Genomic DNA, 14,220 nt, shown 5'->3' on the forward strand with positions numbered 1-14,220 from the left:
GGAAAGGGGGGGAGAAAATTGCTAACGCCCTGACCCAGGGTCGAACTCGCAACCTCTCGCTTCCGAGCGCAAGTGCGTTACCACTCGACCACCCAGTCCTCGAATGAGTTAAGGAAAGGCAACTAAGCCTAGTGGTCACATTGCATTGTGAAGAGGGTGACTGTTTAGATAGGCTTTTTGACTCACATGCGAAGCAAAAGTGAGTCTATGTACTCACCCGAGTCGTCCGTCCGTCCGTCCGTCCGTCCGTCCGGAAAACTTTAACGTTGGATATTTCTTGGACACTATTAAGTCTATCAACACCTGATGTGGCCTGATGGTGTATGGTTACAAGATCTCAAAAAACATGTGCGGCAACTTGACCTCACTTCAAGTTCAAGGTCACAGGGGCCGTAATTGTTGTCTTAAAAACGACCATTTTTCACATTTTCGCATTTTTTTCTGAAGTTATCGAGAATGGCAATCTTAGCTATGTATGCTATACAGGGCAATGTAAGCCCTATCTTTGGACACCAGTTTGGTTGACCTTGCTTCAAGGTCAAGGTCGCAAGAGTCCTTTAAAGTTGGATTGTATACATATTTTGAAGTGACCTTGACCCTGAACTATGGAAGATAACTGTTTCAAACTTAAAAATTATGTGGGGCACATGTTATGCTTTCATCATGAGACACATTTGGTCACATATGATCAAGGTCAAGGTCACTTTGACCCTTATGAAATGTGACCAAAATAAGGTAGTGAACCACTAAAAGTGACCATATCTCATGGTAGAAAGAGCCAATAAGCACCATTGTACTTCCTATGTCTGAAGGTCAAGGTCATGTAAAGGTCAAGGTCAAGCATGTGAGTCGTATGGGCTTTGCCCTTCTTGTTTAACGTTGCCGATACCAGCACTGCAGGTTCATGCAAATCTTTTTAGAGTAGCTGTTATTTTTGGCAGTATTTGGGATGAGTGTGTTAATAAACAAGTGAATGTTAAAGCTGAGCGTGTTTATCGAAGGTGGTTTGGTTACCGCATTGGTGATGGGTGTGTGCCCCCCCGCGGGTTAGGGGGAAGAATTTACCCGATGCTCCCCAGCATGTCGTAAGAGGCGACTAACGGATTCTGTTTCTCCTTTTACCCTTGTTAAGTGTTTCTTGTATAGAATATAGTCAATTTTTGTAAAGATTTTAGTCAAGCAGTATGTAAGAAATGTTAAGTCCTTTGTACTGGAAACTTGCATTCTCCCAGTAAGGTAATATATTGTACTACGTTGCAAGCCCCTGGAGCAAATTTTTTATTAGTGCTTTTGTGAACAAGAAACAATTGACAAGTGGCTCTATCCCATCTTCCCCCTTTCCCCGTCGCGATATAACCCTTCGTGGTTGAAAACGACGTTAAACACCAAATAAAGAAAGAAAGATGGGTGTGTGAATACACTTGGTTACATTTTTCAGGATGTGTTAGTTGATGAACGATGATTTGATTACAGTATTGGGGTTGAGGGTGTTAAACGATACAGTGGAACCCCCCTTTTAATTAAGACACCCCCACCCACATTTGAAGACTTCATCCCTGTTAAAACCCTGTTTTCTCAGATTGTCTGGTCACAACCTGTGTAAATATACCCCTATGTTAATACTCCTTCCTTTATTTAAGACCTGATTTTCTCACATTGTTTTATGTCTTAACAAGGGGGTGCCACTGAAGTGGGTTGGTTGGTTCATTAGTATTGGCAGTGTAAATTGGTTATATTATTGGTGTTGTTATTTGGTTATATGGTTGGTGACGTTGTTGATTTGTTTGTATTATTGGTGATGTTGTTGATTGGTTATATTATTGGTGATGTTGTTGATTAGTAATATTATTGGTGCTGTGTTTGACAGAACCTGAACGACATGGTGGCCATGGAGCGTCCAGACTGGCAGGCGGTCATGACCTACGTCACCAGTCTCTACAAACACTTTGAAATGGACGCCAGGCAGGCCCCCGCCTCCTCACCCTCTCCTTCCTTGTCCTAGCACCTGACCCTGGGCAATGTGTCGGTGGAAAAACATTCTGAGACCGAGTGTGCACACCGATTCTTTTGGATAGCAAGCTTCATTTGTGTTGTGTAAACACACTCACCCATTCGTTTGGATATCAAGCATCATTTGTGCTGTTTAAACACACTCACCCCAGTCTTTTGGAGAGAAGGCGTCATCTGTGCTATGCTGTGAAAAAAGGGGGGCTTCTGCGTCTACTGTTCCTGCTGAGAAGCCCTGATGGATCTCGCCTGTAGTTGGTTCTTGAAAGGATCAGCTTTGAATCTTCCCCAGCCTCTGAAATGCCCCTGTGTGCAACAAGCCTTGAAAATTCCAGATATAAGTGCTTGGAGAGCTGATGAGCTGCTAAACCTCCATAAAATTCAACATCTGGATTACAATTATCATCACCTACAAGAGCTTCCAGAACTGTGTGGCTTCTGACCCTTTGCACAATCTGAAACGACACTCTGGACCAAGCCTTGTAGCAGCTCTTTTTCTAAAGCTTGCAGAGCAATGGAGATTCAGTCCTCCATGAAATACAGTTACATGTACTTCACAAATAAAACACAGTGTATTCCAAAGAATGATACCGTTGCATCGTTCCGCCTGTAACTGGAGGATTTGATGCAAATTCCTGCTATCATCGCCTGATGCTTGCGTCTGTTGTGGAAGGCTGCATGATGATTGTGCAGTTCATCGAATGTTCACCTGGCCTTGTGCGAAGCATGTATTATCCATTCCGCATGGTTGCTATCATCATTCTCACAAACATTTTTGAGTACATTGTCAAGGCTTCTCTGTGATCAGTGATTTCTGCTTTTCATTGTCTCTGTCAAACTGATCTTTTCACTCGTAGTTTTTGTAGGTAATTCACGGAACCTACCTTTCTGGAGTGTATTGGAAGGATCTCCAGGGACACAAATGAGAACATTCTTGGAGTGTGTTAAAATTACCATGGAAACGGCATTGAGCGTGTCCCAAGGACTACCGTATTTGATGGATTACAAGATGCACCGTTTTATAAGCCGCACCCCTGACTTTTAACAAAAAAATTGGGATGAGCCACGTATAGGCCGCGTCACTATATTAGGCGCCGTCGAAAAAAATATAATCAGATCGTGTCAATCAATCAAAACAACCAGGCAAACGAAAGTACGGTATTTGGCGAAATCGGAACAAAGAAGAAAAGTGAAAAAGTTTGAAGAAAAATATCACACACACAATTTGTAACCAACACACACATGTGGTCCCGCCCAGAATAAGCTTTTTTTGGATGATTTACGACTTTTGCGCACGTTTTGAGCAGACGAAAACACAACATGGCGGCTCTCGCTCCTCCAACTATCGAGAGACACAAAAAAACGAAATCTCGCGCGCGCGAGATCCTGATACATCCGGTGTTTCTCTGTACGCTATCTTGTCACGACGACTTGTTGACAAACGAAGATTCGCGAAAGAAAGAGAAAAGCGCCAAGTCTTGAGTAGAGAGCTAATAAAGTACCGGTAATCGCTAATCAAGCGAAATGAAAATGCGCGGCGACTTCCATTAGGTGAATGCTATTCAAGTTTAGGTAACGTTTTAGCTGCATCTTTTTATAAGCCGCAATGCGAATTTTTTTTTTAAAGTCGCAGCTTGTAGTCCTTCAAATTCGGTATACAAATAGCAGCTGAGTTTCAGCGTAGGCACAATTTCTTCAGCAAATATGTGTGAAGGTGACCGTGACAGCAGAACAATGATACTTTCAAAGAAAAAATATGCCACAGTGTGAAACGTCTCACTTTGAGTGTGACTTTAATTTAGAGTCTGCAAGTTGAGAAAGACCCTTCCTGTTGAACTGCCACTTTGGAATGCATTTCTTGTTTAGGTTAGCATTATTTCAAATCAAGCATGCAGTTTCCATGAGACATCTATATATTCCATCGCTCAGTGAGAGGGAGAAGTTAATTACACATTGACTTGAATTCTGCAGAAAATCCTAGCTCTGTACTGCAGACCTGTTTACCCATACGATTTCGCCGTATTTTGTACGCAAAGTTGCCAAGGATACGACCAATACGTTTGGAGAGAAAAAAAATACGACGAGTTTGATCGTGATCACTAAATAGAAGAAGGAGAAATCAAAAGTAGGTTGCCAAACCTGTTCTTGCGATAGCCCAGTGAATAAAATCCAGCTTTGACGATTGGTCAATGTAATCATGTGAGACGTGATATGACGAGATTTTATCTGCCGCCATTGTTGTCGTCGGGTCCAGCACGTTGACGAAAATGTCGAAGCGAAAAGCAGTAACGCCTAAAAATTCCACTTCTGAAAATGGACAATGTTATTGCTGCCCTTGAAGCAATTGCTCATGAACGATTCTTGTGAGTTGCAAAATACTCTCAATATTTTGAAAATACACTGAATCTCGGTGAAAAGTACATCAAAGTCAAAGTGTGGGTAAACAAGTCTGGTATTGCCACAGAAAATGACTGAAGGTCTGCTTTGCGAACAGCATAAGACTATTGCTAGCCAGTTGTCTACATTTTAATCCAGGTAGTATTTGCTTCCAAGCTATATTTTAGCTTTGCCTCCAATATCGTGGACTGATTATCATTGTACGGAAGAAAAAAAGAGGCTTTAATTATGTATATATGCCAGTGTATGATATTGATCATGAGATTAACATGCATAGTATTTGTGTATCAGAGAAAAATACCTAGACCAGTGTAACTAGAACTGAAGAAAGGTTGATGACATTGGTGTTGCTTCTCTGACTGGATTGTGAACAGTGATTTGATTGTGAAAGTAAATTCATTTCATCTGGAATGTGTACAGGCTCAGAGATCCTGTCTTATGTGTAAAGAAGTGACATAGCTATTACTAGAGCTTCAAGACTGACATCCATTTTGACATGTCTCATTTTATTCGCTAATTATATAACCAAGAAGATGAAGCAGGTTTTAAGAAGAGTGTATGTCTCAAGGATGTAGACAGTCTCACTTTATAACTTGCAATGAAATACCAAACGGATTAAGCGCTGTATTATGTTAAGATTTGCGTTATGTGATTTTTTTTTTTTTACTTTCCGGAAAAAGAATTCCTGAATTTTATTTTCCTGGACATGACAACATGACTGAAGTGCACATTGTGTGTGAAATCAAGTTTTGATTTGCGCTTGATTGCATTCTGTGTTTTGGACTATCACTAATTTGTTTGGTGCTTTTAAACCGAGAGTGATGCGTGGACTTTGCATAAAAGAACGACAACTTTTGAACTTGAAGTGTGACTTGAGATTCTTGGTGAACTGCAATTTTGACTTGGTTTGTGGCAATTTTTACCACCACACACACACACACACAAAACATAAATGTGTGGAGCATGCATTTTGGCAAAGATTTGATTTTCTGATTGTGTATGAAATGTTTTATGTGAATACCTTCATGCAAGCATGAAACAGTATTTGCTATGTAAATACATTGTGTTGTGCAATTACTGATTTGTGGACAGTTTTAATTTTGAGCTTTGGCTGTGTTCATTTCAGCGAATTCAAGAAAGAGCTTTAGTTTGTGCTTTTGACTGGACTTTATTTTGGTGTCAGTTGGGCGTGCTTATGCTATAAACTATTCTATCTGATTTTAAATACAGTATCAAGTCAGTAATAGCATCGTGTTTTCTGTTCTCAATTGTAGAGTTGCATCCAGTGATTATTAGCTTTAAGTTGTATAAAGCATCCTAATTCCTATAATTATGATTTTCGCTTCATTTATAAAAAAAAACACCACTAAAATCTTCAGTTGGCAACTTCATTATAGTTTTTTAAGTTACATTTTGTTGTTTTTGAAAACACATGCATTTCAGTGACAGTAAGTAAAGAATGCGATTGCTCATAGTGTTGGATGCATTGAATCAAATAGATTGGTAATAACAACTTTATGAAATGCATTTAGATGGAAAAAGTGTCAGTAGTTCAAGGGAATTTGTTTCTTGAAGTGATTGAAAGAACATGTACACTTCGTCGCGATATAACCTTCGTGGTTGAAAACGACGTTAAACACCAAATAAAGAAAGAAAGAACATGTACACTTATCTAGTCAGTGCTTTAGGTGGCAAGTACTGATTTGTGTGTGTTTGGACACTTTCTGCAGATGGTGGTGCTTAAAGATTCATTGAGTTGAACCATTCATTGTAATTATTATTCCAACTTAGACGATGAGCTGTGCGTGTGTGTGTGTGTGTGTGAGAGAGAGAGAGAGACTCGGTGAACTATTTATGCATGCTTCTTGAAATCGCTTTTGTTGATACTGTTGCACTGCATACATCAAACAGCTCTCCTCCCTCCTCCTCCTCCCCATTCCCTCGCATTTTTGCAAGAGTTTAAATGAAACTGTGATTTTTTGTCTTATCTGTCTGAGAGAATCATTAACAAGTTAGCCCAGAACATCAAAGACGAGCAAACCAAGGGAAGTAAACGCTCTGAATAAAGACAATATTAAGAGTTGTGTGTAACCAGTCTCCTGGCACCAGCTGAGGCAATAAAAAGCATTGAATTAACAAGTGATAAAACAGGTGTCACTGTCAGTATTTTAGATCTCATAATCTCTGTACATTGTAGAGTTACAGAAGTTAATTGTAAAGAAGTGTAGAAACATTAAGTATAGTCAATATTATGTATTTATTAGCTTTGAAGTACTGCTTTCTCAGCGCTTACTTATAGATCCCTGCGCCTTGAGTCCGAGTCTGGAGATACGCGCGCGATATATGACTTCATATAACATAACATGTTAGTGTGGGTGTGTGTCGGCCGTTTCTGGATACAAGCTTCAGGATGTGAAAGAAAGAGAGAGTGGGTGTGTGTGTGTGTGTGATCAACACTTATGTTTTATTTGGAGCTTTATTGGTGCAATACCAGCAGTCCATTTGTACTAATTTGGCAGTTCAGTTTGTAGCGGATGGTATTACTGATTTCTGTAATCATTCATTCCTGCTCAACATTGTGTGTATTGCATGGAATACAACATGGAGAAATAAACAATCTTTTAAAACAACAACATGTGAAATGTGTACTTACTGTGTGTGATTGATCGATTGATTTTGTACCCCCCGCGGGTTAGGGGGAAAAATGTACCCGATGCTCCCCAGCATGTCGTAAGAGGCGACTAACGGATTCTGTTTCTCCTTTTACCCTTGTTAAGTGTTTCTTGTATAGAATATAGTCAATGTTTGTAAAAATTTTAGTCAAGCAGTATGTAAGAAATGTTAAGTCCTTTGTACTGGAAACTTGCATTCTCCCAATCAATCAATCAATCAATATGAGGCTTATATCGCGCGTATTCCGTGGGTACAGTTCTAAGCGCAGGGATTTTGTTATTTTTTTATTTTGTTATTTTATGCAATTTATATCGCGCACATATTCAAGGCGCAGGGATTTATTTATGCCGTGTGAGATGGAATTTTTTTACACAATACATCACGCATTCACATCGGCCAGCAGATCGCAGCCATTTCGGCGCATATCCTACTTTTCACAGCCTATTATTCCAAGTCACACGGGTATTTTGGTGGACATTTTTATCTATGCCTATACAATTTTGCCAGGAAAGACCCTTTTGTCAATCGTGGGATCTTTAACGTGCACACCCCAATGTAGTGTACACGAAGGGACCTCGGTTTTTCGTCTCATCCGAAAGACTAGCACTTGAACCCACCACCTAGGTCAGGAAAGGGGGGAGAAAATTGCTAAAACCCTGACCCAGGGTCGAACTCACAACCTCTCGCTTCCGAGCGCAAGTGCGTTACCACTCGGCCACCCAGTCTCCCAGTAAGGTCATATATTGTACTACGTTGCAAGCCCCTGGAGCAAATTTTTGATTAGTGCTTTTGTGAACAAGAAACAATTGACAAGTGGCTATCCCATCTCTCCCCTTCCCTCCGTTGCGATATAACCTTGAACGGTTGAAAACGACGTTAAACACCAAATAAAGAAAGAAAGAAAGTTTATAACGTCTGTAAATTTACCTCCAAATTTAAGACTCCCTCCTTTTAAAGACCGCTGTTTCTTCTAAGATGTTTTGGAGGTCTTTAAAGGGGGGTTCTACTGTACATAATACACTCTTCAAAAAAAGTTAAGGATCACTTTTTACAAGCGCGCCACACAAAACAGACAAGACCGAATTCTTTCATTTTTTAAAAATTATATAATTGAACAACCAAGGAGTAATGACAAACAAAGCAAAGATCGAACGCGGCAGCGACAATTTAGCTAGAGTGTGTCAAACGTGACAACCCTCGAAAATGGAATTCACAACAATGTGAATCAGTGTCAATAACGCGTGTGCCCTCCGTTGTGTGCCAGGCATTCAACACATCGTTGGCGCATGGAGTCGATCAGGTTGCATATGAATGCTCTGGGAACCCCATTCCACTCCTGCTGAAGCCATTGCAGCAGTTGACCCAGATTGGCAGGAGGAGGGTGATGTTACCCGACAACAAAGCTCGTCCCACATGTGCTCAATGGGGTTCAGTTCCGGGCTGTTGGCTGGCCACAGCATCCTGTTGACCCTGGCCTTCTGGATGAAGGTGTTTAGAGCGATGGGGAGGTGCGTTGTCATCCTGAAGAATCGCACGAGGGCCGATCGCTTGGAGGGCTGGAACGACCAGGGGTTGCAGGATCTCATTCTGGTAGCGGACACCGGTCAAGTTGCCCACTACATGGTACAGAGGTGTCCTTAGACGTGTGCTGATCCCTCCCCAGACCATCACAGAGCCTCCGCCAAAACGCTGTCGTTCCAGAACAGCGCCTTCTGCGAAGCGCTCTCCGCGACGCCTCCACACTCGGATGCGACCATCAGCAGGTTCCAAGCAAAAGCGGGACTCATCTGTAAACAACACCTGAGCCCACTGCTGACGTTGCCACCTCACATGTTGAGTGCACCAGGCTCGGCGAGTTGCTCGGTGATGAGCAGTCAGGGTTGTTCCTCGGACTGGACGCCTTGCACGCAAGCCAGAGTTGTGTAAGCGGTTTCGGGTCGTCTGACCACTAACAACAGTGTTGGTGGAAGCTTGTAGGTGTTGCCTAATGTTGTTTGCTGTAGCCATTCTTTGTTGCATGGCCTGCCTCTGAATGAAGCGATCCTCTCTTTGTGTGGTGACTCTGGGCCGACCAGAACGTTGTCGCTCCTGCACTCTTCCAGTTGCGTGGAATCTCTGTTTTAGTCTGATGATGACAGAGGGAGCCACTGCAAGCCTCTGGGCCACTTGCCTGGCAGCAACGCCGTCTTGTAGCCATCCTATTGCCTTTCCCCTATCCAAATCGCTCAGTTTTCTTCGTGGGGGCATGTTGCTACTGTGCATAATTGTGTCAGCGTGTCAACCTTTAAACACAAGCTGATGAGCGATGTTCATAGCCAGGACCCTGTTGTAGCACGTGCATCCCAACCTTTTGCCCTGGCATGCGTTCCGCAAATTTCATTGCCTATAAAAACCGCCCTTTTTCTTCCAAAATGCAGAAGCTTTTGAGAAGTCCCACAAAGGGAAATAACTCTGCCTGCCAAACAAAATTCCAGGTCGACTCATTGTTCATTTGTTAATTCAAACACATTAATCTTTTAATTATTATGTCGATGTTTAATGTTTTGGCAATTTTTGACTCACATGCGAAGCAAAAGTGAGTCTATGTACTCACCCGAGTCGTCCGTCCGTCCCGGCGTCCGTCCGTCCGGAAAACTTTAACGTTGGATATTTCTTGGACACTATTCAGTCTATCAGTACCAAATTTGGCAAGATGGTGTATGATGACAAGGCCCCAAAAAACATACATAGCATCTTGACCTTGCGTCAAGGTCGCAGGGGTCATAAATGTTGTCTAAAAAACAGTTATTTTTCACATTTTTCCCATTTTCTCTGAAGTTTTTGAGATTTAATACCTCACCTATATATGATATATAGGGCAAAGTAAGCCCCATCTTTTGATACCAGTTTGGTTTACCTTGCTTCAAGGTCAAGGTCACAGGAGCTCTTCAAAGTTGGATTGTATACATATTTTGAAGTGACTTTGACCCTGAACTATGGAAGATAACTGTTTCAAACTTAAAAATTATGTGGGGCACATGTTATGCTTTCATCATGAGACACATTTGGTCACATATGATCAAGGTCAAGGTCACTTTGACCCTTATGAAATGTGACCAAAATAAAGTAGTGAACCACTAAAAGTGACCATATCTCATGGTAGAAAGAGCCAATAAGCACCATTGTACTTCCTATGTCTTGAATTAACAGCTTTGTGTTGCATGACCTTGGATGACCTTGACCTTGGGTGTATTTTGGTAGGAAAAATGTGTAAAGCAGTTCTTAGTGTATGATGTCATTGCTAGGTTTAGCTGAAGGTCAAGGTCATGTAAAGGTCAAGCATGTGAGTCGTATGGGCTTTGCCCTTCTTGTTTATAATTAGATCGGTTTTTTCAACCGATCCTTAACTTTTTTTGAAGAGTGTACAGTATTGAACACAAAGTACAACAAGATAACAATGAAAATGTATACTCACCAGAAACAAGAACAATGAACCACAAATTGTTCCAATGTTTCTGGTGAGTACATTCAACTGTTCTTGTTGTTCTCACCTGCAGTCTCTTATTGTTCCTACAAAGTACAACATACCGGCACGGTTGGCCTAGTGGTAAGGCGTCCGCCCCGTGATCGGGAGGTCGTGGGTTCGAACCCCGGCCGGGTCATACCTAAGACTTTAAAATTAGCAATATAGTGGCTGCTCCGCCTGGCGTCTGGCATTATGGGGTTGGTGCTAGGACTGGTTGGTTTGGTGTCAGAATAATGTGACTGGGTGAGACATGAAGCCTGTGCTGCGACTTCTGTCTTGTGTGTGGCGCACGTTATATGTCAAAGCAGCACCGCCCTGATATGGCCCTTCGTGGTCGGCTGGGCGTTAAGCAAACAAACAAACAAACAAAAACAAAAAAAAGTACATCAGAAACACATCTGAGTAAAACAAGAAAATAACAACTCCACTGTAGTGTTTATTACCATGTGTATTGGACTCTGTCGTTATTCAAAGACACCACAAAGCAAGAACTACTCACACGATATGTGACCCTCCACCACGGTATGAGTCGCATGTCACCTTTGCATGATTTTCATATTTTTACATTTCCCTAAAGAGGTTTTTTATGCTCTATCCAGTGGTGAAAACCGTTTTAGAAAAGAGCGAAAACTGTTTGAGTTATAAGCCTGTGACTAAGGTGACCCTCACACTGTTACCAGACACTCCCCGGACTTATATTAAGCCTAGCGCAGAACCGTGCGAGGTGACATGCGACTCATTTCGTGGTGGAGGGTCACATATAAACACTTCATGAAGACATCACACAAGACAGAACACGTTGACAATGTTAGTTCACTCACTAACTCAGCGTACTTAGCTGGTTAAAGAAAAAATGTAAATCACAGCTAGGAAACGTATCCTTTGTGAAGGAAACTCAAATCAGAATAGAGAAAAATAGGAATGGTTGCATTTAGTTTAAAGATTTGAGCAACAGCCGATTTATAGGAACAGTCGTGTACAAATTAACGTGAGAGAAAAGGTGTATAAATCCTATCACAGAAAGCATTTTGAAATATCTATAATAAAAGAAACACAACATGGGACAAAGAAAAATAAACAAAATCAACTGAGTGATAAGCAAGCTTTGGTAACATGTATATATGGCCTGGAGTCCGCCTGCAGATATAACATTTCTAATAATTAAATCACACTTTTACATGATCATTGAATACTGCTTTTGTGAATGCTGCTGCCCAACGGACCGTGGAAGCTATAATTCTTCTTCAGTGTTCCAGAATTTTCTGGTTACGTGTGAGCTCGTTTGCCCATTTGGGTTCCCCAAACTTTACTCTGAGAGCATAGTCAGCTTCACTCCGCTTTCGTTGAGTAGGCATGCTGGGTATTTTCATGTTTCCATAACCCACCAAACTCCGACATGGAGCACAGGATCTTTTCCGTGTGCACTTGGTCTTGTGCTTGCATGTACACACGAAGGGGGTTAAGTCACTAGCAGGTCTGCACATAAGTTGACCTGGGAGTTCGGAAAAATCTCCACTCTTAACCCACCAGGCGGCAGCGACCGGGATTCGAACTCAAGATCTCCCGATTAGGAGGCCGACGTCTCACCACCACGCCACTGCGCCTGTCTGGAAGCTAATAATTATGACTTCAAAGATACGAGTAAATCATCAAAAAAACAATGACTTGCTGAAAAATATGCAACAACCGCCTGATACAAAATGTGAACACGCTTGGAATTGGTGAAGGATGCTCTGAATTAACCTTTTTCTTGAACATTTTTGTTAAAGATTATTTGGACGCTCATAGCTTCTGTATAGTCCACGAAAATAAATGTTTGAAAAAAATGTTTCTTGCAATAACAACTCCAAAACCAAATCAGGGTGGCATCAAATAAGAGGACACCTCCCAATAAAGGACACTTTATGTTGTTCCTGTGTCTGTAAACTTGACTAAAATATACCTGTTATGAGAGGCCACCTGAAATGTAGGGACACATGGTTGGTCCCAAGGGTGTCCTTTCATCACATGCACTTATGATGTACCACTGAACTAACAATTTGGATAGCACATATTTTCTGAGATTGTTTAAAGAACTTAGAAGTCTGACAAAAATGATCATTTCATTGGAAAGAATAACACCGTAATTTTCAGATACAAGTTTCTATGCCAACAGGTCTCTTTAATATCATATACTTTTTTTGTTGTTGTTGTCATGCCAGCCATTTAAAAAACCCACAAGACATTCACAGAACGTTGACTAGCTAGGACTCATATGTCGCAGTTCTTTTCAATATGTACTCCATATGTACTCTATTAATTAGTTTAGAAATACTTTCCTTCCCTTATAAACAATCTGGCAAGCAAAGTCCCTTGGAATGAACAAAAAATGAGCAAACATCTAAAGATTCATAGGTTTTAAAGCCAAAACGTTGGTTACATAAGATTTAAAAAAAAGAAGAAGAAAAATCAGCATTACTACAAAATAAGATTCAACAAATGTGGAAGCAGTGTGTGATCATCAAACAAAAGTAGCGTAAAGGTAGTAATTATCTTCGAGTAAAAGACAGAAAACATAAAACCCATTGTAGTCAAGTCTGAGATAAATGCAAACTAAACGACAGCGAGGTAATGCGGTTACACAAATATAAAAATCAAGAGTACAAAGTTCAGATATATGACTGGTGTATACAGCATATGTGGTTAAACCAGTTACCACAACCTTTAATGTTACAATGTATAAAAAAAATAATCCCTTAAAAACAACACGTCTTTAAAATATCCTTTACTTTCAGAATCTCTAATCTGAGATCAAAGTTAACTGTTAATGCAATAAAAGTATGAGTACAAATACACAGTAATATTTAAAAAAAACTAAAATCATCAGCTGCTGAGTGTAAGAACAGCAGATTTAATGATTTTTACAGACCGCAAAACAGAACTTCAGATATTTATGACATATTGTACAGTTTCTCATGAATTAGACTTTTAAGAGACCAGATCTAATTCATAGAAGGTTCCCATAGCTACACACTAAGCATTTAAGATTTCTGCTCTTCAGATTGTTTAGATTGAGATCTGAATTGACGATTTTCCAAAATAACTATCAGGATTATTCGCGGTCTGGAGGAGTTAGGAACCCCTGTACCGCAGACAGGTTTTTCATAACATCCAGAGCACGCTCCACGCCTCCGACGGGCTGTGTCTCGCAATCGGGACGAACAACCAACTCCGAAGTGTATGCCCTGCAACGCGCACACAATATGATAGCCTTTTCTTTCAAAAATCAGCGTTCACGAGTTCATCGGAGTTCAGAACTTGTTGTGGAAAGGATCGCTGGCACGTATCACAACATTTTGATTGAGGTCACGTGGGTTTGGCTTGAGGTCACATGAGTTTAGGAAAACACACATGCTTAGCGAACACTTCCAGTGATCAGCAAACCATCCGTGGCGATTCGTGGCTCCGATGATTATATTTTCAAAAGAAAATGGTACCATATCTAGCGCACGCCACATATCATTAACATCACAGTCAGTTGCTCGTCCTCATCGCAGGATAGAGCTGATCGGAAGCGTGGACAACGTTCCGGATGTTGTGAAAAAATGTCTGCGGTACAGGGGCTCCAACTCCTCCAGACCGCCGAAAATCCTGACCGA

At 41.1% G+C, this 14,220-nt stretch overlaps 1 protein-coding gene across 7 annotated transcripts in view; it reads left to right on the forward strand.

The window, feature by feature from the left end:
* The window catches only part of LOC138975603 (cytospin-A-like), a 66,532-nt gene extending 59,495 nt beyond the window's left edge, over window positions 1–7,037 (forward strand). For all 7 annotated transcript variants that reach the window (XM_070348325.1, XM_070348319.1, XM_070348326.1 and 4 more), the window contains one exon: window positions 1,868–7,037. In XM_070348325.1, the coding sequence (XP_070204426.1) occupies window positions 1,868–2,002 (135 nt within the window). In that variant the 3' untranslated portion in view covers window positions 2,003–7,037. The remainder of the gene's footprint in view (window positions 1–1,867) is intronic.
* The last annotated feature ends 7,183 nt before the right edge of the window (window positions 7,038–14,220 follow it).

This window comes from Littorina saxatilis, linkage group LG9 (genome assembly GCF_037325665.1).
Source record: "Littorina saxatilis isolate snail1 linkage group LG9, US_GU_Lsax_2.0, whole genome shotgun sequence".
NCBI classification, from domain to species: domain Eukaryota; kingdom Metazoa; phylum Mollusca; class Gastropoda; order Littorinimorpha; family Littorinidae; genus Littorina; species Littorina saxatilis.